General features: G+C 47.7%; 2 protein-coding genes across 3 annotated transcripts in view; one reads left to right on the forward strand and one right to left on the reverse strand.

Moving 5' to 3' along the window:
- ralgps1 (Ral GEF with PH domain and SH3 binding motif 1) overlaps positions 1 to 25,191 on the forward strand; it is a 272,310-nt gene that overhangs the window by 104,052 nt on the left and 143,067 nt on the right. The window lies entirely within an intron of this gene.
- LOC117529035 (angiopoietin-related protein 2-like) lies at positions 1,365 to 23,230 on the reverse strand. The gene is made up of 4 exons (XM_034191725.1): positions 22,345 to 23,230; positions 10,331 to 10,524; positions 6,652 to 6,922; positions 1,365 to 2,371 (listed from the first exon to the last, which is right to left on the reverse strand). The coding sequence occupies exons 1-4, from the start codon at positions 23,204 to 23,206 to the stop codon at positions 2,172 to 2,174; spliced, it is 1,527 nt and encodes a 508-aa protein (XP_034047616.1). The 5' UTR covers positions 23,207 to 23,230; the 3' UTR covers positions 1,365 to 2,171.

Genomic DNA, 25,191 nt, shown 5'->3' on the forward strand with positions numbered 1-25,191 from the left:
ACACGGATGAATGCAATGCCAGGCACTCGAAAACGGCAAAAACCCGAAGGTAATGACGGTGGTCCGCAAGTAATAGCTACACTGTCGCGGCTCCGGAACATTAACAAAGGCGGTAAACAGACGCCCGACTCGAAAATGCTATACAGTGGTCCCTTGCTATAACGCGGTTCACCTTTTGTGCCTCGCAGTTTTTTTTTCAGTGCAATTTTGCATGCTTTTTTTTTTAACAGTGCATTGTGTTCTGCGTCCTTATCAGGTGGGCTGGTCGCGGCACTGGTCGGTATCAGTGCGATTGCTCTCACTGCATCTGATGCCTCCGGGCCACTCACACCGCCCTCCTGTCTGCTGTGCGGAGCTGCGCCAAATCTGGCCTATAAAGTGTGTAGTGAGGGGTTTTACAGCCTTAAAACATCTATAATAATTGCAAAAAATAGCGCTACTTTGCGGATTTCGCTTATCGTGGGTTATTTTTAGAATGTAACTCCCATGATAAATGAGGGACCACTGTAATTAGAGTGTTATAAACAGCAGCAACAAAAACCAAAGCCTCCCTTACCATTCCATATTTTGCTCCCTTTTAAAATCCATCGGAATTGGCACGTCTCTTGCCTCTGCTTCGGCTCCGCCATAAACACCGTCTGCATTATTTTTGCTGCCAGAATGCTCCTGGTTTAAATGTTTGTCCAAAAGATACGGTCCAATCTGTAGGGTCTAATCACTGCTGCAACATCCTCATGATCCGAGTCAGAAATAATCCACACTTGAAGAGGAGTCAGAAAAGTTCTCGATCTCGTCACTGTCCATGCTGAGGTCCATCTGTTCCTGTTGTCGGTCTAACAGACAAAGACGGGACTCTACATGCTGTGACGTCACGGATTGAACGCTGCCAGCGCGCTTTCCAAGAAACACACTTTTGAAAAACTGTACAAACTTTATTTTTTAAAACCACTTTCAACTTACATGTATATTTTGATATTTATATCAGTTTTACCTCATTTTTTAGGTGTCATATCCACTTTAAACGAAACACAACGCCACAATACGCTACGTTGGCACCAGTGTGAAAAGGGCTTAAAATACGACTGAATGAAGTTAAAGTGGTACGGAGGGGAGATGATGTCCTTAAGTGTTGGGCTTGAGACCAGAGGAACCTTGGTTCAAAACCCAGCATGACCGGAAAATCACTAAGTGCCCTTGGGCAAGGTCCTTAATCCTCTCGTCACTCCCGGTGTGTAGTGAGTGCCTTGAATAGCAGCACTGTGACATCAGTGTGTGTGAGGCATCATTGTAAAGCGCTTTGAGCTTCTGATCCATTTAATCCTTTTTTATTAGGACTTAAATTGTTAAAAACCCAAAGGGTTTTCATCTTTAAAACACCCTACAAATCCTCCGGGAAATGTCCAGGTTTCTCTAACATTGGCACCATGTCATTCAAATTTCATTATCATTAACAGGTTATCAATCAAAAAATACTGGGTTTGTGATGCTGAGTATATTTATTGAGTTTTTTTTTTTTTTGCAGTGAAATCGAGAGGAAAAACCTGAAAATCAGTTTGTGGAGTGTTGAAAATCCCTGTGACTCTGTTCTGAGGTCAGCGTGACCTGACAAATGACAAATCCTCTGAAGATGTTTATGGTCCATTTTAATATGTTCTAATTTGTGAAAAGAACAAACATTTAATGTCACGGTCACAGATTAGCTTTAGCATGCTCTATACCGTTAAATGGACATTTTGATGTACAATCCACGTGCATGCTAAGTTATTTACAGGCGTTTTCCAAAGAGGAAACGTGAAGTTAGGAACGCTGTTTCCACCTTGACTGAGTCCTGAGGAGTTGTTGCCAGATTGGACTGAGGAAGACGGAGAAACAGGATTTTTGACTTGCAGTTGTTTTGCTGAATGTTTACTATTTGTGTGTAGAGTAACTGGATACACAGAGTTCAGACATCAACAAGTTCTGCAGGGAACGTTGCAAAAGAAAGACTCGTTCAATATCCACCAGCAGGAGGAGCCAAAAAACAACCTGCTTTAGGAACAGAAAGCAAACAAGGCAGAACAGTACAGGAGAAGACGAGACGGACACAGGACGTCCCTCGAGGACGGACACAGGACGTCCCTCTGGAGTAATGTCTGTCCTTTGAAGGCTGCTCGTTTTGAATGTATGGTCTGTTAGTGGAAGATGTTGGCACTTGGCCGTATCATCATGGTGACTTTCTTCAGAGAGTAGGCTCCGCCCCTGAACTCAGCCCAGTAGATGCCGTCCTGGTAGCAGCTGCGGTAATGTCCGCCACAGTACCACACGCCGTTGAGGTTGGAGTGAGCGCAGGCGTTGTACCACCATCCTCCCTTCTGGTAATGAGCACAGTTACCTGCCAAAAGGAGCAGAAGCATCAACCAAACTGGAAGGAAACGTCTGGTCTTCTCTTTTTTTGGCGGATTCTGTTTCCAGCAGGTGGTGTTTTTGTTAATGGGTTGCACCCTTAAATGAATTATGTTCTGCTGGAGGTCTTGTAATGCCACATATTAGACTTCTGACCGTTGTCTTTTGATTTCCTCATTTTTACTTCTTATTATTTTGGCTGCTCCTGTTAGGAGGCACCATCTGTCCCCATCTCACCCTGTCCTCTGTGTCTTCCTCTGTCTCACCATCCACCTGCATGTCCTCCCTCAGCACATCCATAAACCTCCTCTTTGGCCTCCCTCTTCTCCTGCCTGGTGGCTCCATCCTCAGCATCCTTCTCCCTATATACTCTGGGTTCAAATCATGTCCAAATCATCTCAATCTAGCCTCTCTGACTTTGTCTCCAAACCGTCCCACCTGAGCTGTCCCTCTGATAGGTTCATTCCTAATCCTGTCCATTCCCATCACTCCCAAAGAGAATCTCAACATCACAGTACAGGACTGCGGTGGTTTGTCAGCTGTAACAAATGAATGTGGACGCCTGTCTTTTAGGTGCTTTGGTGAGTCTGAGGTGTCCTTTCATCTGATGCACAATGACATGTTTGTTCATGGCTTTTGTCAGTTATTCTTTTGTCATCCACTTCAAAAACAACATGTTGTCTTTCCCTTCTTGGAATTTAACTATGATACAAACCATATAACGGAAAAGGAATACCGACACATTTTCTGAATTTTGATGCTGACTTGTGTAAGTGTTTGCAGTTTTACAGCTCTCCACAGACCACGGTGTGTGTTTTTATTAGACGTTTCTGCATAAATGACACACTGTTGCATCGTTGACTTGGAAAATTGTTTTGTCTTTTCCAGCCCAACATTTGTCTTTTGGACATTTATGGGGCCATTATTGTAGGAAAAGTATTTGCAAATGTGTATTTTGATCTCAGCCAGGCTTAAAACGACAGCGATGAGTGATGTCATTGGTGCTTGCTCTCTCTGGTGGAGGCACACAGACAAGTCTCCACACACACACATACAAATCGCATTTACAGATCTAATGCGGCAGAACTGTAGCAAAAGTCACATGTAAGAACACATCCAATCGAGTGGCTCGATTTTCACAGACACAGCTTTTTTTACACGTTTGTGTACGTGTTTACACACACACAGTTTTTTTTACATATTTGTGGATCTGTTTACACACACAGATCAAAATCTGCATTTGCAGATACTTGTATGTTTGCTACAAAAATGGCCCCATAAATCAGTCAATGATAGGCAAGTGTGGCCTGCGCTGCTTGGCCTACTGCCACCTCACCCAGACCCGGACACACAATGAATGAATGAATCAGGCTTTCACAGGAATCAAAGCCGTAAAAAAAAATAAACTCCAAAAATAACATAAAAAGTACACAGAAATCTGAAGATGCAGAGCTGATAATATGGACTCTCGGTGTGATGTGCGCTCTGTTATAGCTGAATAGATCCTTGTCATTTGATTTGTGCTTTGCATGTCACATGATATGGATTATTCATATCATTTGGCATTGTGTTCCATTGACCGTGCAATTTTGACTCTATAACATTTTGTGCTATTGCTATTGGTGCTGCTACCGCCACGCATGCTCACACTCGCGGCGACGGAGCTTAGCTTAAAAACAAACATGGCAGGGTTTGTTTTTGGCAGCATCAGGCTACATCGTCAGGATTGTTTCTGAACTATGTGACTGTTTTTGCAAGTTGACTGAGGATGATCTTGGACTGATATTTAAAGTTAGTGTTGGACCGTTGTGAACCTCACAGGACCAGTGATGCACATCAAAATGTTTGTCCCTTTTCTCTTGTTTATAAATTAATTAACTATTAAATGACAAGCATCTATTTTAGGCATTATATAAAACAAATGAATGGTTTTTTGGGCAGCATGGTGGCTCTGTTAGCACCGTTGCCTCACAGCGAGAAGGTCGTGGGTTCAATTCCCACTTGTGGCCTTTCTGTGTGGAGTTTGCGTGTTCTCCCTGTGTTTGTGTGGGTTTCCTCTGGGTGCCCCGGCTTCCTCCAACATCCAAAGACACGCAGTGGATAGGAAACTTCAAATTTGTCCGTAGGTGTGCGTGTGCGTGCAGTTGTGAATGTGTTTGTGTGTTTATATGTGGCCCCGTGACCCTTAACCCATTTTGCCCCACTGGCAACAATTGTTGCCAAAGTGTATCACTGTCATTTTCTACTCACAATAAAAAAAATCTCAAAGGTACTAATGCAACTTTTTCCACATCTCCAAAAGAAATCTGGGTATAAATGTGTTAACTGGACTAAGTGGTTGAAGATGAGTGAGTGAGTGAGTGAGTGAGTGAGTGAGTGAGTGAGTGAGTGAGTGAGTGAGTGAGTGAGTGAGTGAGTGTGTGTGTGTGTGTTTTTTTTCCATTTGTGAAATGGAAAGAATATTTCATTTCTTGTGCCTTGTTGAATGGAACGCCATCTTTCACCTCATGAAATAACCATACCGGTGCACCCATAAACATTCATTATTTGTATTTTATACGTGTGTGTGTGTGTGAGATATGTGGGGATCCATATAAAATAGTTAGCTGACATTTTTCAAAGGTGGTAATAAATTATGCAAAGCTTGTATAATTAGTTGGATTGGTGTGTGAGTTTTTTGAGGAAGAACTTAACCCTTTTTATTTCCTGTTAACTCCATCATTTTTTAATGTTAATTTACTGTCTTAATGTATTTATCAATTGTTTAGGTTCTTGTTATCATATACATATTATTATTATTATTATTATTATTATTATTAATTTTTTTATAATTTAATTGAGTCTTTCATGGCCTAATATGTATCCATGGTGAAAATTTGGTGAGGATCCGTGAAGTAGTTTTGACGTAATCCTTCAAAGACAATATAAAGTGAAACTTGATCCAGAATCTGGATCTGGATCCAGATCACCTCCAAAATTTAATGGAGTCTTCTATGGTCTAATATGTATGTGGATGTATGTGTGTTAAAAATTTCATCAAAATCCGTGCAGTAGTTTTAACATAATCCTGCTATGAGTATTCCTTTAAAGTGTATATAAAGTGAAACGTGATCCAGAATCTAGATTCGGATCAACTTCAAAATTGAATGGGTTCTTCTTTGGCTTAATATCTATCTGTTTTGAAAATTTCCTCAAAATCCGTGCAGTAGTTTTGATGTAATCCTGCTAAAAGACAGACAGACAGACAGACAAATAAACACAGGTAATTACGTCCTTGGCGGACATAATGTTTTCACTTTGTGTCATCCATGTATTTTGAATGTATTTACAATTTTATCCTGTGTGTACATTGACCTTACTAAATAAAATCGCTCATGCATACATGTACACAGACACTACTTCGCTTTTAATATTTAGATGATTTACTGCCCCCTGCTGGAATGGCGTGTGACCGCAGAATGTAATTATCAATGCACATTGTTCAGTGTTGTTAGCTAATATCCGTAGTTTCTCCAAAAATATTAGTCCTATCAACATCCCCTTTTGGCAGCATTCTTGACCCAAAATACATAAGCACAGCAAACTTCAGCTCTCCCTAGGTTGTCCGTGATTGAAGTTATACACGCGTGCATATGCGCACATACAGTAGCATCTGTATACATGTATGTATACAGATGCCACTTTGTTTTTAATATTTTGTGGTGAGCTGCTTAGAAGAACAAAAACTGAGCCAGAGCTTTTAGTCTTTTCTCTATTCTGCCCAAAGCAGGTGCTTTTATTTTTACACACCCACAAACTGAGACGGTGGCAGATGAGGTCAAACACAGTACACTTGTCACTCATGGTAATGGCAACATGACACTTAATTAAACTGACTAAACCAACTGAACTACAAAAACACAATAAATCAGTAACTAACAATGCTGTTAAACTAACATGAACCACAATAACATTTAAAACCCCAAACTCCCATGGTGCATTGCAGCACAATGTCGATTGATCACTGTTGTTAGCATCACTGTTGTTAGCTAATATCGCCAATTTCTCCAAAAATATTAGTCCTATCTTGTCCGACGCAAAATACATAAGCATACCAAACAGGAAGTATCAGCTCTCCTCAGTTTCTCCGTGATTGAAGCCATACATGTGAAAAGTAACGCAGAAATGGTGAGAAGATGGACAGAAAGACCAAGCTGGAAAGTGACGGCATGGACGACAGCATTATTGAAAGTTCAGAAGACAAACGTCTGATCTTCCCTTCTTTCCTACCTGCGTATGTGTCGTGGTCTCTGTCCAGTGTGGTAAACTGCTTGCCGTTGTGCCAGGTAAGTGAGTCTCCTGCATTGCCATGGTATTGGCCCACCCTCAACCTGTAGGCGTCTGCCTCCGACTCGATGCGAAAGCTGGCGTACTCTGCAAACGTCCTGCGTCCAGACCAGTCTTCCAGTGTGACCAGCAGTTTGAAGGTCCCCTGGTTAGTCAGCCAGTGGATGTTCTCCAGTCCTAACCAGTATTCACCATCTATGTTTCCAAAGCCTTGCTGTCACAGGAGAAAGACATCAGTTTGGGATCATCAGCTTGTACTCAGACTGTCACACCATGTTAGAATCTGTGGCTGCAGCTGCTTGTCCTCACTGGATGCAGACACGACACCTTTTTTGTTTGTATTTGTAAAACCTATGACAGCATGAGGCAAAGATGTGGTTACATCATGGTAAGATGTTTTTAAATGCTCTTTGCCAACGCTCACTCTTTGCTGGCAGCCTGGCTTCAATTTAAGCACACATGGATTAAATCAAGACGCTCTGACTCTCAGCGTGGAAATGGCTTAACGGTCCAGGTTGACTCATTCAGGGTGTGTGTGTGTGTGTGTGTGTGTGTGTGTGTGTGTGTGTGTGTGTGTGTGTGTGTGTGTGTGTGTGTGTGTGTGTGTGTGTGTGTTGCAGACACCACTTGTAATTGGTCTGGTTTGGGCGTCCTGAAGGATCTGTCTTCACTCAGCCGCGGGACGCTCAGTGTTCCGCGCTCTGCACTCTGTGTTCAAACAGTAATGTGAACATGTTGCCTCGACATGAAAACCTCGACCCACTCGTCTGCTTCTGCTTTCACATTAGTATAAAGAACCCTTCATACTAACAAACACTGCACTCAGTTATAGTTTCAATGACATCAAGGTACTTTTTTCTTCTCTGCTGAAGGGACCTGGTTCCTCTGGGCTTTTGGGGGGGTTCATATCCCTTAAACTGGCAGCAATGCTTCTGATCATTAATTGTGATCCTTCCTGGCTGTCTAAGAAGTGGAGGGTCCAGCTGTGATGGCACTGAGGGCAGACGGGGGGACATTGGGTCATAGAGTCTGCGAACAGGTGACACACCATATGTGGTTTTCTGATCCTTGGTCTGCTTACAGAAGAACTGAAGCACTGTTTTCCTCCACACATGCACGCTGTGCAGTCTTGATAAGTGAAGGCATGCATGCAGCAGATGAGTCTGATGTCCTGCCCCACTGATGGTCCTCTTACCAGGATGATGGACCTGTGCTGGGGTTCTTGTGGCTCGTTCTCCAGTCCACTGTGAACCTCTAAATCCCAGTGACGTTGCAGAGGTGGTCCTGTCAGGGAGCTGGAGGTGCTCTTCTTCTTGCGTGTGAAGTAGTCTTTGCTTCCGTTTCGTAGATGGGTATGAAACCCTAACCCAACAGACTAGACAAATTACCCTCTATGGACAGGAAAGGTGGATCGCACTGACCACCACAACCAAATGGACTGCTTATATCGCACTTTTCCATCTGCATCAGATGCAACAAAGCGCTTTACAATAATACCTCACATTCACCCATTCACACAAACACACTCACACACTGATGTCAGGGTGCTGCAGTGCAAGGTGTTCACTACACACCGGGAGCAACTTTGGGATTAAGGACCTTACCCAAGGGCCCTTAGTGATTTTCCGGTCAGGCTGGGATTTGAACCGAAGATCCTCTGGTCTCAAGCCCAACGCTTAACCACTAGACCATCACCTCTCCAAAGCAGGAATTGCCCTGCTGTCTGTTCCAGGAAAGGTGCTTCCAGTGGTCATTCTCAGCACGTTTCACACCCAGCTACGTGCTTAGTGACCAGACGTTGGGTTTCATACCACACCATCGCTCTCCAAGTACTCACTGAATGCAGTGTGTTTCTAGTGTGCAGCATCGATGCTGTCCGTGGTTTCCAGTGCATGAGGATAGTTTCCTTGACAACAGTAAGCATAACCAATCGGGGGCTGCAGTGGATTTGGTTTGAGGTGAATGTGGAGCTACCACTAAAAAGCAGAGGTGGGTGGAGTGGGATGGGCCAACCCAAGGCAGTGAATAAGTATATCTATGGATCTCCTTGTTGTAGTGTGAGCAGATCTCAGTCTGTGCTAGCTTTTTTTTTTTTTTTTTTGGTGTCCTGTGTAATGAAATTTATGAAATATTGACTTCTGAGGTTAAAAAATACAAACAAAAGAAAACAACTCCACATTAGATGGAGAAATATGGCAGGGGTGGGGTTTGAACCGGGAACCTTCTGCACTGAAACCAAGCGTGCTAACCACTTGGCCATCAGCTGTGTCTGACCTCTGCTTTAATATAAAGCTGAATTTTTGTGAAAACTGACCGTTGGTTTCTCGCTTCCTTACGAGTCTCAGATGACTTTGAAGTCGTCATAACAGTCAAAATAGAAACCCAGATTTATATAGCACCCCCCCCCCCCCCTTTGTTATCAAAACAAAGGCATGGACTCCACGAGATCTCCGACGCATCCTTCGGTATCTGGCACCAGGTTGGTAGTGGCAGATCGTCTTGTTGGGTCACACCATGCCAACTAGACTTCTCTCCTCTCGCACATCAGTCAGTCCCCCAGATTCAAAGAAAAATATAAAGAAGATCTCAGAGTTTTCATATATTTCTCCTAAACATCTATGAGGCACGATGGGTTAGTGGTTAACACTGTAGCCTCACACCAAGAAGGTCCCAGGTTCTCTTTTGGTCTGGTCATTTCTGGTTGGAATTTGCATATTTCCCCTGTGTTCGTGTGGGCTCCACACTCCAGGTGCTCCAGTTTCTGAAGACATGCAGGTTAGGTGAACTGGAGACTTTAAATCAGTGGTGTCCAAACTATTCCAGAAAGGGCCGAGATGGTGCAGGTTTTCTTTGCAGCCACTGACTCCAGCAGGTGATTTCACTGATGAATTCCTCCCACCTGTTCAAAGGGATGTTAATCACTGAAATCACCTGCTGGAGTCAGTGGCTGCAAAGAAAACCTGCACCATCTCGGCCCTTTCTGGAATAGTTTGGACACCACTGCTTTAAATAGACTGTACGTAGGTGTGTCTGTGTGTGGCACTTTGACAGAAAGGTGAACCCCGCCTCTCATCCTATGACTGCTTGGATAGGCCCCACCCCCGATCTTTAAGTGGGATAAGGGGGTAAGGATGGTTGGATCTATGAGGTCTGTGTGGGACAAAGCCACAGTCCCATCGACTGTGGCTTTGTTTTGTCTCCAAAGCAGAAAGATCCACAAAATCTTAAATTGGTCTCCTTTTAAATTTCAGATGAGATCTTATTAAGGTCTAAAATAATTTTCAGAGATAAAATGGAAATTAAAGCAAAGCTGAAGTGAGAATCTAACGTTTATCTCTTGAGCTGTGGAAGAGCAAACTTTGAAATGAAAATGTTGAGGTGTGAATTTTTCCTCTGGGCTTGCTCGCCCATGTCACCGGTTCACTGGCTTTCCTTGGACTTCACGGTAAAAATGTTAACCTGCTGCAGAGCGCGGCCCTCCCACTGATGGTGCCGCTGTAAGGGGGTAATGCTAACCCCTTCACCTGTCAATGGTCACGGTCTTATGACTGATGGCTGTCACCTGTTTTCATGCCAGATTTGACAAGAGTGAAGGCAGACAGACCCCCGGCTCCATTGTTACCTTGTATGTGGCCCAGTTTCTAAAAAAGTTGACAGAACCGTCTTGACGCCTCTGAATGACAACCCAGCCTCCGGGGTCGTGTCTCTGGTCACACCAAACCTGCATGATCCGGTTGCTGTTGTCTGGTTTCAGGAGGTACAAGGCGCTGGTGGTGTGTCCTGTTTCTAGCGCCTGCAGACAGTCTGTGAACGGACCTGCAGAGTAAAGCCAAGAAACTGTCAAGTTTTAATCTTCCAGATCATAAATGTTTGTCTGAAATAATGATCATCACTTAATAAGACTGGGGTGTTTTTCCCATTGTTTCTTTTATTACAAGCTAATATATTTTCTGCTTGCAATAGCTTGATGCTGAGGTCACTTCCTGTCTTAATGTTAATCCCAATGTGGCAGTAAAATGTGTTGTTTGCCGTTTCCAACCAGAGGAGTAAATATTTGATTCAGTTTATTTATATAGCACCATATCACAGCAAAATCACCTCAGAACGCTTCACATGGGTAATGTCTAACCTTACCAACCCCACTGAGCAACCACACGGTGAAGGTTGTCAGGAGAAACTCCCTCTGCTATTTCTTGTGATGAAGAAACCTCAAGCAGACCAAACTCAGAGGGGTAACCCACTGCTTAGGCTATTCTACTATATAACAATACCTGTACGTTACCGTTTCAGTACGTTACCTGTACGTTAGCGTTACATTAATCCAGTGCAAATAGACACGCCAAGAATTTCCTGTGGAAAAAGGAGTTTTCTGCCATTTATATCATTTCTGGCGGCATTTCAGCAGGAGAGATTTGTCTCATACTGGAGGTGTAGTTTAGTAGAATTTTTGTAACTGGCTGTTCACGCTCACATTAGATCTACCAAAACATGAAAATTCAGTAAGGTATATCTTATATATCATATTCCAGTTCTAAGGTGGAACTATGCCAGTATACAAAGGTATAGCTAAAAAGGAAGAGTAAAATAGGAGAGTAGAAAAGAATAAAACCTGAGTAAAAATATTTTGCTGTGGATGCAGCGTTACACACCAGATTAGGAAACTAACAAACATCATAAAGGAGAGCGTGGAAAAAGGCTATAAAGTGGATGCTGTTCTGGTCAACCTTACATCATCTTACAACACTGTGTGGTACCAGGGCCTGATTTTGAACTGCCTCCGGATCATGCCAGATTGCTGTCTAGTACAGAACATCTCTAATATCCATTCCAGCCACAGATTTCATTCTGAAGACCAGTGATGTACAGACCAGCTGGCCCAGAAACTCAGTCCAAGGCTTACTATTGGCTTCCATGGTATTCAGCCTGTACGTCCTCACAGTAGTATGCAGACCACTTCACCCTCCTACATTTAGACAAAGGTTTGTTGAATGTAGAATACAAATGGTATGGCACAAGTTACACGATACCTCAAAACTTGAAGACTAACGGGTGGCAACATGGCTTCAACAGCCTTCCACCTCAACACCGAGCAGGCACGAAGACAGCTCACACTTGACCTCAGTGGGTCAACTCTGCCCTCAAACCCATCCCCAACATACCTCCAGGTGAAATTAGACTGACCGCTGACTTGCAAACAAAAAAGTAAAGCAAAGTCCAACAGCTAATGTTTCCTCCCAGAATCATCTTGTTGTGAAAGTGTAGTGACACGGACCCACAACAGGGGGCGCAAATGGACGGACAATAGGAGAAGTTAAATCTGAACACTTTACTGTTGTGAATTCCACAACTACACACAGCAGATTATAGAATGAATACAAGGTCATTTAATAAAGGTGTCATGTGGGCAGGCTCGATGATAGGAGACATCCGTCTGGAGAAGAACCGGAACCACACGATTTCCTCCGCCACCGAACCAGGAGGATACTGGAGCCACCAGGTCCCGAGTTCCCCAGGTGGCCACCATCTCCGCGTGTCGGATCTGGTACTGCTGGCGAAGAGCACAAACAGTCAGGTGTGGGTGTGTGTGCACCCCGTAACAAGGATGGTGGAAATTCCACCTCCACCTCAAATCACACACTCGTGCAGCTCCTGTTTAACCACTTATCTGGTTGGGGTGTGAGGCGAAGCCGTCGCTAATCACACCAAACGCCGATCCAGCAGATAAGGAAACACCACAGGAAAACGGCTGCAAAAAGAGCTCAGACTATTTGTCAGTGTTAAATACAGCAGAGAATATTACCTCCTTGGAAGAACGATATCTCGACGACGTGGTGGAGGTGTTGTCCTGCTTTTATGCGGGGTGAGGCGCAGATGATTGGTGACAGCTGTCAGCCGATGAGTGACAGCTGTCAACCCGGCCGCTCTTGGAAGGTGGCAGCGCCCTCCTGTACCTGAAGCCCGCACTTCAGACAGGGCGCCCTCTGGTGGTGGGCCAGCAGTACCTCCTCTTCTGGCGGCCCACACAACAGGACCCCCCCCTCAACCGACCAGGCTTGTCCGCGTGGCGACGGTAAAAATCGGCCAGGAGGGCCGGGTCCAGGATGAAGCTCCTCTTCACCAAGGAGCGTTCTTCGGGTCCATACCCCTCCCAGTCCACCAAATACTGGAAACCCGGCCCATTCGACGGACGTCCAGGAGCCGGCGCACTGTCCAAGCCGGCTCCCCGTCGATGATACGGGCAGGAGGCGGCGCCGGACCGGGTGTACAGAGGGGTGAGGTGTGATGTGGTTTCAGTCGCGACACATGGAATACCGGATGGATCTGCAGTGAGGCCGGGAGTTGGAGCCTCACTGCGGCGGGACCGAGGACCTTGAGGATCTTGTAGGGCCCTATGTACCGGTCCTTAAGTTTGGGGGAATTGACCTGGAGGGGGATGTCCCTTGTAGACAGCCACACCTCCTGCCCGGGCCGATATGCGGGGGCCGGGGACCGTCGATGGTCTGCATGGGTCTTTGCCCTCGTCCGGGCCCTCAACAAGGCCGAACGGGCGGTGCGCCACACCCGACGGCATCTCCGCAGGTGGGCCTGGACCGAGGGCACACCGACCTCTCCCTCCACCACAGGAAACAAAGGGGGCTGGTACCGCAGACACACCTCGAACGGGGAGAGGCCGGTGGCAGAGGACACTTGGCTGTTATGCGCATACTCGATCCAGGCCAGGTGTTCACTCCAAGCCATCGGGTGTGCGGATGTGGTACAGCGCAGGGCCTGCTCCAGCTCTTGATTAGCCCGTTCAGCCTGTCCGTTGGTCTGTGGGTGATACCCAGACGAGAGGCTCACGGTGGCCCCCAGCTCCCGGCAGAAGCTTCTCCAAACCTGCGAGGAAAACTGGGGACCACGATCTGAGACAATGTCTGTTGGTATCCCATGCAGACGTACGACATGGTGGACCAGGAGATCCGCTGTCTCCTGGGCCGACGGGAGCTTCAGGAGGGCCACGAAGTGGGCCGCCTTGGAGAACCGGTCCACTATCGTGAGAATGGTGGTGTGCCCCCGGGACGGCGGGAGGCCCATGACGAAATCCAGACCGATGTGGGACCAGGGGCGATGAGGCACAGGAAGCGGCTGAAGGAGTCCCTGTGCCTTTTGGTGGTCCGCCTTGCCCCTGGCGCAGGTGGTGCAGGCCTGGATGTATGCCCGGACGTCAGTCTCCAGGGACGCCCACCAGAAGCGCTGCCGGACCACTGCCACGGTCCTATGCACCCCTGGGTGGCAGGAGAGCTTGGACCTGTGACAGAAGTCCAGGACGGCAGCCCTGGCCTCTGGTGGGACGTACAGTCTGTTCTTTGGCCCTGTTCCGGGGTCCGGGCTCCGTGCCAGGGCCTCCCGGACGGTCTTCTCCACGTCCCAGGTAAGGGTGGCCACGATAGTGGACTCCGGTACGATGGGTTCCGGTGGATCCGACAGCTCGGTTTTGACTTCGTTCTCATGCACCCGGGACAAGGCATCCGACCTCTGGTTCTTGGTCCCGGGGCGGTAGGTAATCCGGAAGTCAAAACGGCCGAAGAACAGTGACCAGCGGGCTTGCCTGGGGTTCAGCCGCCTGGCGGTCCTGATATACTCCAGGTTCCGGTGGTCAGTAAAAACCGTGAATGGCACTGACGCTCCCTCCAACAGATGTCTCCACTCCTCAAGAGCCTCTTTCACCGCTAGGAGTTCTCGATTGCCCACATCATAGTTCCGTTCTGCTGGGGTCAACCTGAGGGAAAAATAGGCACACGGGTGAAGAACCTTGTCGTTCTATCCTCTCTGGGATAGCATGGCTCCTATCCCTGAGTCAGAGGCGTCCACTTCAACCACAAACTGGCGACTGGGATCGGGCTGCACCAGAACTGGTGCCGACGAGAAGCGCTGTTTCAACTCCCTGAACGCGGCATCGCACCGATCCGACCAGGTGAAGGGAACCTTTGATGAGGTCAGGGCTGTCAGGGGGCTAACTACCTGACTATAGCCCTTACTGAACCTCCTGTAAAAATTTGCGAAGCCGAGGAACTGTTGCAGCTTCCTACGGCTCGTAGGTTGGGGCCAGTCTCTCACCGCCGCGACCTTGGCCGGATCCGGGGCGACGGAGTTGGAGGAGATGATAAACCCCAGGAAGGACAAAGAAGTGCGGTAAAACTCGCACTTCTCGCCCTTCACAAACAGTCGGTTCTCTAACAACCGCTGCAGGACCTGACGTACATGCTGGACATGGGTCTCAGGGTCCGGAGAAAAGATGAGAATATCGTCCAGATATACAAAGACGAACCGGTGCAGGAAGTCCCGCAAGACGTCGTTAACCAAGGCTTGGAACGTCGCGGGGGCATTGGTGAGGCCGAACGGCATGACCAGGTACTCAAAGTGACCTAACGGGGTGTTAAATGCCGTCTTCCATTCGTCTCCCTTCCGGATCCGAACCAGGTGATACGCATTCCTAAGATCCAGCTTAGTAAAGATTTTGTCTCCATGCAGGGGGGTGAACACGGAATCTAACAATGGCAACGGGTATCGGTTGCGAACCGTGATCTCATTCAGCCCCCTGTAATCAATGCATGGACGGAGTCCGCCATCTTTCTTGCCCACAAAAAAGAAACCTGCACCCATCGAGGAGGTGGGGTTCCGGATCAGCCCGGCAGCTAATGAGTCCCGGATGTAGGTCTGCATTGATTCGCGCTCAGGTCGTGAGAGGTTGTACAGCCTGCTGGACGGGAACTCAACGCCTGGAACCAAATCAATGGCACAATCGTACGGACGGTGCGGGGGAAGGGTGAGTGCCAGATCCTTGCTGAAGACGTCAGCAAGATCGTGGTACTCAACCGGCACCGCCGTCAGATTGGGAGGGACTTTGACCTCCTCCTTAGCATAAACCGGGAGGAACCGAGGATCCTAAACACACCCGATGGCAGGTTTCGCTCCACTGAACCACTAGCCCAGACGGCCAATCAATCCGGGGATTGTGTTTAATCATCCACGGGAAACCTAAAATCACGCGGGAGGTAGAAGGAGTCACAAAAAACTCGATCTCCTCCCGATGATTTCCAGACACCACCAGAGTTACAGGTCGTGTCTTGTGCGTGATTAAGGGGAGAAGGGTGCCATCTAGTGCCCGCACCTGCAATGGCAAAGGAAGCGCCACCAGAGGGAGCCCTACCTCCCTTGCCCATCTGCTGTCTAGCAGATTCCCTTCTGACCCCGTGTCCACCAGTGCTGGGGCTTGAAAGGTTAAATCCCCGCTCAGGATTGTAACTGGGAGTCGTGTGGCAATATGTGTGTGTCCCACGTGAATGTTATGACCCCCCCTTAGCCCAGTCTCTAAGGGCGGGTGTTGTTGTTGTGGCTGTTTGGGGCAGTTTTTCTGTATGTGCTCTTTTGAGCTGCATATAAAACACTCCCCGCGGACCAGCCTCCTCATTCTGTCATCTGTTCTCATTTTGGCCCTGTGCGTTTCCCTAGCAACGTCAGCAGGGGGAGCTGTTGCCCCACGGAGCGCTGCGGCTGTGGAGCGTGGGGAGGGCGGAACCTTTTCGAACCCGGAAGGGAGAGGGACGGCGCTTACCCGGCCACGTCCTTCGTCTCGCTCCCGACGGCGTTCCTCCAACCGGTTGTCTAACCGTATAACGAGGTCGATAAGCCCATCTAATTCCTGCGGTTCGTCTTTAGCCACCAGGTGCTCCTTCAGGACCGACGACAGTCCGTTTACGAAGGCGGCGCGGAGCGCAGCGTCATTCCAGCCGGACCTCGCAGCCGCAATGCGGAAGTCGACTGCATAAGCGGCTGCGCTCCGGCGTCCCTGTCTCATTGACAGCAGCACAGTTGAAGCGGTCTCTCCCCTGTTAGGGTGATCAAACACGGTTTTGAACTCCCTCACAAACCCAGTGTACGTATGAAGGAGCCGTGAATTTTGCTCCCAAAGCGCCGTAGCCCAAGCGCGTGCCCTTCCTCGAAGCAGATTAATCACCTAAACTACTTTACTAGCATCAGACGCGTACATGACGGGACGTTGTGCAAAGACGAGCGAACACTGCATAAGAAAGTCCGCGCACGTCTCCACACAACCTCCGTACGGCTCTGGGGGGCTTATGTATGCTTCAGGGGATGGTGGGAGGGGTCGTTGAACGACCAGTGGAACTTTTATATCCTGCACAGGGTCGGCAGGAGGAGGAGCTGCAACAGCGCCCTGAGCGCTCGCTGCCACCTGTGCGGAGAGAGCCTCCACCCTGCGGTTCAGGAGGATGTTTTGCTCAGTCATCTGATCCAACCGAGCAGTAAAGGCAGTGAGGATGTGCTGCAACTCACCAATCACGCTTCCTGCAGATGCCTGTGCACTCTGCTCTCCCATTGGCCGTTCAACTGCTGGGTGACGCCCCTCGGAGTCCATGACGCTGCGCCGAGATATCCTGTTGTGAAAGTGTAGTGACACGGACCCACAACAGGGGGCGCAAATGAACGGACAATAGGAGAAGTTAAATCTGAACACTTTACTGTTGTGAATTCCACAACTACACACAGCAGATTATAAAATGAATACAAGGTCAATTAATAAAGGTGTCGTGTGGGCAGGCCCGACGATAGGAGACGTCCGTCTGGAGAAGAACCGGAACCACACGATTTCCTCCGCCACCGAACCAGGAGGATACTGGAGCCGCCAGGTCCCGAGTTCCCCAGGTGGCCACCGTCTCCGCGTGTCAGATCTGGTACTGCTGGCGAAGAGCACAAACAGTCAGGTGTGGGTGTGTGTGCACCCCGTAACAAGGATGGTGGAAATTCCACCTCCACCTCAAATCACACACTCGTGCAGCTCCTGTTTAACCACTTATCTGGTTGGGGTGTGAGGCGAAGCCGTCGCTAATCACACCAAACGCCAATCCAGCAGATAAGGAAACACCACAGGAAAACGGCTGCAAAAAGAGCTCAGAGTATTTGTCAGTGTTAAATACAGCAGAGAATATTACCTCCTTGGAAGAACGATATCTCGGCGACGTGGTGGAGGTGTTGTCCTGCTTTTATGCGGGGTGAGGCGCAGATGATTGGTGACAGCTGTCATAGCCGATGAGTGACAGCTGTCAACCCGGCCGCTCTTGGAAGGTGGCAGCGCCCTCCTGTGCCTGAAGCCCGCACTTCAGACAGGGTGCCCTCTGGTGGTGGGCCAGCAGTACCTCCTCTTCTGGCGGCCCACACAACACATCTTCTGTGTCATCTGACAGGTTCACTATGGAGAGTCAGGACATTCAGCCTTCAAACTGGTGCCCACGCTTCAGTCTACATTCCAAGTGAAGATGTGGCCCCAAGGAAGGTCAATGGAGAATTGAAGCAACTTCATGAAGCAGTGCTTCGTATGACCTCACCAACACATTGCGGCAGTGTCCTAATTCAGTGTCTGCACCCTTCTCAGAGCTGTGTCTCACAAAACCCCTCAGGCGTCAGCCCTTCAGACACAGTGGAGGCCTGAACAAACTGTTCTGAAATGAGACAATCCACCATCAACCATTTTGCTGTTGCGTTATTACGTTTGCCCGCCCCTACCTCCTGTCACCTGGCAACCTTGGCATTGCATGCACCAAGCATGTAGCATAGTGGGTGTAACTCGTAGTTTACGAGGTCTGTTATAAAAGTATCGAACCTTTTTATTTTTTTCGGAAACCATATGGATTTGAATCACGTGTGATTGCATCAGCCAAGCTTGAACCTTCGTGCACATGCATGAGTTTTTTCATGCCTGTCGGTTGCGTCATTCGCCTGTGAGCAGGCTTTAAGTGAGCACTGGTCCACCCTCTTGTCGTTTTTTATTGCGAATAAATGTCTGAACGATTTGGAGCTTTGCTGCATCAATTTTTTTCCAGAAACTGTGAGAGACCTCCAGGTGGACACGTTTGGAAAATTAATATGGCTTTCGGGGACGATTTTATGGGGATTATACAGATTAAGGAGTGTTACTGCCGCTTTAAGGACGGCCCACAACTCCTGAGAGCGCGCCGCGCTCCCAGCGCCGATCGACATACTCAGACCCTGCTGAAACAACCAGATCATTTCCAACGTGAAGGCTTTGTTGATCCGGGACCTCGTGTGATTTTCATAAAAAGGCAGGAGACGTGGACATCAGCACTTTTTCGGCACATTCCACTGTTACAGGAGTTTTTTTCATGGAAAGAAAAGCGGAGGGACGCGCCACGGAGCCGTTCATTACGCGGGACAAAACCACCTCGGTGTTGGTCTCACAAGACGGCTTTGAGATGGCTTTCAGATGGATTCCGGTTGCTTTTCAGTCGTGTGATTATCCGATTGTGATTGTGCATGAGCTGGACATGCCCCAACATGTCCTGGAAGGCTTCATCACGGCATTGCTTTGCGCCATGCGCCGCTCCTCTTTCCATGACAAAAACTCCTGTAACAGTGGAATGTGCCATTCATTTCTAAACTGGACGCTGTATTGATCTGGTATGTCGTCTGACTAGCACAGGAATTGTTAAAAGACGTGGACATCAGCACTTTTTCAGCACATTAAGACAGACGTGCGGAGGAGTTCCGCGCGTCGCGGTGGAGCCGCATGGCGCAAAGCAATGCCGTGATGAAGCCTTCCAGGACATGTTGGGGCATGTCCAGCTCATGCACAATCACAATCGGATAATCACATGACTGAAAAGCAACCGGAATCCATCTGAAAGCCATCTCAAAGCCGTCCTGTGAGACCAACACCGAGGTGGTTTTGTCCCGCGTAATGAACGGCTCCGTGGCGCGTCCCTCCGCTTTTCTTTCCATGGAAAAAACTCCCGTAACAGTGGAATGTGCCGAAAAAGTGCTGATGTCCACGTCTCCTGCCTTTTTGTGAAAGTCAGACGAGGTCCCGGATCAACAAAGCCTTCACTTTGGAAATGATCTGGTTGTTTCATCAGGGTCTGAGCATGTCGATCGGCGCTGGGAGCGCGGCGCGCTCTCAGCAATTGTGGGCTGTCCTTAAAGCGGCAGTAACACTCCTTAATCTGTATAATCTGTTATGTGTCGACGCGGGTTGAAGAACGGACCTGCGTCTGACGGAACCCAGCGCTAAAACAACCAGAAAGCGGTTCCAATAACAAAACAATTTATTTTTCCACCCTTTGGTGCATAACAAAGTGCACAAACAAAAGCTGCGTCAGTCTGGCGGAGTGAAGGACGGCACGCTCTCCAGCGCCCAAAAGGATTGAAGCCCGGCGCTTCTTGACCCACGTTCACCGCCAAACACCCCCCAGGTGGACACGACAAACCGACTCTCTGCGAAGGATAGAAAAGGTGAGGTAAGTCAGCAGCTACAACTAATATCCTTCAAAAGGCACACACTATCAGCAATACATTCAGGTCTGTATTTAAGCTTTATGTAAATGAGCAGCTTCTCACAACAGGTGGAGGATCATCAGTCCGCATGCCACGGCAGTGAGAAGCGAGCTGCACAATTCTCATCAAAGTTCAAATATACTGCGTAACAAAATACCAAGTTACTATTAACAATTATTCAGACAATTAATCACCTCTGATGTGTGCTGACAGCATGTGTCCCTCACCCTTCCTCCTTCACAGGCATGATGTGTCAAACCCAGGCGCGGTCCTCAGCGTCTCACAAATGAACATCACAAAGTCGAGTTCCCGGCAATTCTGCTTGAATCACACATGGCTTAAATGCAGAACGCCATCTCTTTATCTGCTTCAGCTGAAAGTCTTTAAGGTTGCACGTGAGCACCATACACAGGTGCTGCACATCATGTTGATGAGGGTGAAGGACTCTTCTGCCAGCACCTTCTCCACAGACAATAAATCAGTTTGCATACCACCTGGAGAGCAAAGAAAAGAAAAGAACACCAAAACGTCCAGCCACACCCCCCCAACACACAACATAATCCCCATAAAATCGTCCCTGAAAGCCATATTAATTTTCCGAACGATGTCCACCTGGAGGTCTCTCACAGTTTCTGGAAAAAAATTGATGCAGCAAAGCTCCAAATCGTTCAGACATTTATTCGCAATAAAAATCTGACGAGAGGGGTGGACCAGTGCTCACATAAAGCCTGCTCACAGGCGAATGATGCAACCGACAGGCATGAAAAAACTCACGCATGCGCATGAAGGTTCAAGCTTGGCTGATGCAATCACACGTGATTCAAATCCATATGGTTTTTGAAAAAAATAAAAAGGTCAGATACTTTTCTAACAGACCTCGTAGTAATCATTATTCAGTATTCATTTTCTACTTTACATACAGATATTGCTTACAACCCAAACTCCAATGACGTTGGGACATTGTGTAAAATGTAAATAAAAACAAAATACAGTGATTTGCAAATCCTCTTCAACCTATATTCAATTGAATACACCACAAAGCCAAGATATTTAATGTTCAAACTGATAAACTTTATTGTTTATGAGCAAATATTTGCTCATAAACAGTAATGGTTGAAGAAGATTTGAAAATCATTGTATTTTGTTTTTATTTAAACAATGTCTCAACTTCATTGGAATTGGGGTTGTAGTTGTACATAAGGACTGTAAAAGTGTCTTTTTTGGCTGAGAAGGATACACCTGTTTATCCTTTGTTTTAGCCAGAGGCTGTGTCCCAATTCAGTGGCTACATGCTTCAAAGTTTGTAATCACTGAGCATTTATGTCATAAGTGGCGTGACTAGGCTGGCCTATTTTAAACACTGCTTGTGAAGTGGCCAATGTTTGCAGCCTTCTTTCCCTTGAAAATGAAAGATGTCTCTGCACTTCCATGTTTAATTAGTTGGCCGTCTTTATATCTGCCGCTACAGCATCTACTGGTCACCAGATTGTATTAGGTTCCACCCTGCTCTCTAGCATTGTAAGTTACTGTGATCTTTATTTATTTATTTTATTCTACATTGCTGACCTTTGCTACTGTTTCACACTCCTGTCCATGTGTGGTTAGCAGCCCTCCATTTCATTAGCAGCTCAAGGCTTTATTTCTTTGTTAACTTTGTCAACCAGATCACACACAATCAACTGTCTGTATTCTTCTATTATGGATTATTTTGTTCAAGCAACCAACCAATGCATGTCACGCTGATGGGAGACGTGGCAGGTGCTGCTGCTGAACGAGGCACAGCCACATTGTGTAACAATACCATGGTATTTAAAACATTCTGTTCCAGAGCGTACCAAAGTAGTTGGCCTTTGACAGCCTGTTACAGGGGATCATTGTCCCAGCAAAGCTAACCTCCTAGGAATGCCCTAGTATGTGATAATAGCAATAATTATTGGGAACAATAAAACCTGTTCAAACTATTCTGTGTTGGGGTTCTCTGCACTGGGATTCTTGCCAAGATCCTTTACAATGGGTAGTTTGATTGTCACAAATTTTCACGTCTGAAGACAACAGTGAAATTTGAAGCTTTTGTCAACCAGTATGATGTTCTCTTGATGTGTGTTCTATGTCTGCTTTAAAGGTTAGGATCTGTGGAGACCATGTTAGCTCTGAGACAGAGATGCCAGAGTCAGTTGAAGCAGGCAAAATCCGTCCCAGGTTTTAGAAAGTATTGGAGCCTGTATTCTGTGGGTGTTTGTTTTTCAATCAGGGCAGAAAACAAAGCATCAGTACACTGACATACTTTACCAGAGGGCTTGTTTGAGAAGTCCGAGCTGTGAGCTGTACTTTGCTTCGTAGGCTGAGGAGGAGCTAATGTTTTTGTGTTCTGATCACTCTGTATCTCATTGGTGTGGGGGCCGTAAAGCTGGAGCAGGGCTGCAGGCTTCTGGAGGGGTGGTTGTGGGATGATTGGTGGGAGAGGGCGGACTGTACCGTGTCGTTCCCGCTCTGCCCTGTATGACTGTCCGATCCAGTTGCATCGCTCTTCTAGCTCCACAAGAAGGATGCTCTGGTTCCTTGCCAGAGCTGACAGATGCCGGTATTTGTGTTCCAGGTCACGGTAGCGAGCAGCTAGCCTTCCTATTTCTGTTGTGTGGTTGAGTACGCGGATCTCCAGCTGTGACACCCCCAAAGCATTGTCCCGTTTGCGGATAATCTCGTGCAGTAACTGCATGTAGAGCTGTGTAACACGGGAGTTCATGTTGCGGCTCTCTTTGCGCAGTAGCTTGACCTCAGTGACCACACCTCCATCAACCTCTACCGACTGCTGCAGTGCCTCAATCTGCTGCCGTTGCTTTTGTAGCTCCGTGTTCAGGAGCTCCAGGTCCTGTTTGTGGACTCGGTTCTCCAGCAAGGCCTCGGGCTCCTGGGAGTTCACACAGATGGCCCTGTGGTTTTTCTGCTGTGGAACAATAAAGGTGTAAGAACATCTGTCTGTTACTGGAGTGACGTGTTCAGTAGCCGCTGCATGTTTTTGTCGTGCCACATCGATGAACTCCCTTTCCAGGATTTCATCACTGCTCAGGATTTCCTGAGTGCCTCCCTGGAGAGATGCTTCAGGTCCACAGAACAGCAGCAGCACCAGCAGAACCACCACAGGCAGAATCATAGCACCGTCTGTGTCACGATCTCCTGGAAGGTCAAAGGAGAGTTGCTGAGTAAATTACCGTGCTCATGTGGTTAAATCTTTCAAAATCCAAAGTTATATCAGCTTTAATTGTCAATCTTGCCATGCCTGATCAAGATCTTCAGATATAGTGTAGAAGAAGTCTTCTGAGGCTGTTGGGCTTTGTTTGTTAAATGAAATAACATCCTTTACTTTCATGTTCATACCGAAAGGTTTTTTTTTTTGGCACCATGTTCATAGAGAAAATCTCTTTACCGCCATGTTTGGCTTGTCATTTTACCGCAAAGCAACTAGCATTTTGGATGATCACACACACACTCTTCACTCTTCTACCGTCTGGAAAAAGTTACCGAAGTATTCAGCCCTCAAATCCAGCCTATGTCACAGTTTCTTTCCCCAAGCTATTAGACGTGTCAGTAACCATAGTCTGGTCTGGTCATCAATTATTGAACTGTGCGGAAAACAAGAGACAAAGTGGGAAACCTTTGGTATCAAATGTTAATTTGATGCTTCTGTTAGAAGTCTGTAAATAAAATTTTCGAATAAGTTCTCATTTCAAAAACTTGTGCACGATCAAAAAGTGGTAACATTTTATTGGCCCACTCTGTATTGTTTGCAGCAGTCTTGTGTGCTTCTCGTGTTTGTTGCGTTTGTGTATTTAGTGATCACACTTGTGTCTGTTGTGGGTCGTCCTGCGTCAGCGTATATGCTGCTGCAGGTGTGCTCTTGTTGAATTTTTGTTGTTTTATGTGGCACCTTGGTCCTGGAGAAATGGTGTTTCACTTAGCTGTATGTCTTTACATGGTAGGGCATATCGCAGCTACTGCACCTGGCAGGAGTTACCTCCTGCTCCTTCTGTACGATGGCTAGCAACGAAGTCGCTCTCCTCAGACATCTTCAACTGAGGGCAGAGCTGCACGACGAGAACCCGCAGACTTCATAGGGTTTTCAAGTGGGCACCCCACCTCACTGATGTTTCGTCAACAAGCCCACGACACCTCAGTGGGGCTTGACAGCAGAACCAGCGTCCTGGAACTGCTCGCTCTGCTGTTCAGGGACCTGCTGCACAACTCTGCCTCTTCCCTGCCAGCATGGCCTAGCCACCGGTCGCTCCTCCTTAGCCACAGCCACCTGGATGACTACTCCGCCTGCTTGGAGATGTTATTAACCAGGTTCTTGCGGGTTGTTCCTCTAACTCCAAGCATCCCTAGTGTTCTCCAAAGCGACTGCCCTGGGAACCCCCTGCAACCCACCTCCACTGGTAAGTTCCAGGCTCTCCACCCCTTCTGCTGGCTCTCTGCAAGGAGTGGCTGGTACTTTCCCAGCTTGCGCTCATGCGCCTCCTCGATCCTCTCCTCCCAGGGTACCGTTAGCTCGATCAAAGCCACTTGTTTTGTTGTGCGAGACCAGAGCACGATGTCTGGTCGGAGGCTGGTGACTGTGATCTCTTCTGGAAACTTGAGCTGCCTACCAAGGTCAACTCTCATCTCCCAGTCCTCTACTGTGCCATGGATGCCTTCACACCTGTCCTCCTTGCCTGCTTTTTCCCCTGGCCTGAGAAAGCTAATGAAGCGAGGGCCTTTGGTCTGGGCCTTAGTTCTTTTCCGCTTCCTCTCTTTCTCAAGTCCATCAGCCAGTTGCGCCAGCACTTTATCATGGCGCCATCTGAACCTCCCCTCGATCAGGCTTGCTTGGCAAGATGACAGAATGTGTTCCAGACTTGCTGGTCTCCTGCACTGTGTGCAGAAGGGGTCCTCCGTCAGCTTCCACCTTTGCAGATTCATTGGTGTTGGCAGCACATCATACACAGAGCTCAGCAGGAACTTTAGCTGATGCCCCTCCATGCTCCAGATGTCCTTCCAACTGAGGGATCATCCACGGACACCGTCCCACCGGGTCCAGCTGCCTCATGGCCACTGCCCTAGCTTGCCTGTTCTCCTCCTCTGCAGCCCTGATCTCTTCCTGTA

The sequence above is a fragment of the Thalassophryne amazonica genome, chromosome 17, assembly GCF_902500255.1.
Source record: "Thalassophryne amazonica chromosome 17, fThaAma1.1, whole genome shotgun sequence".
Classification (NCBI taxonomy): domain Eukaryota; kingdom Metazoa; phylum Chordata; class Actinopteri; order Batrachoidiformes; family Batrachoididae; genus Thalassophryne; species Thalassophryne amazonica.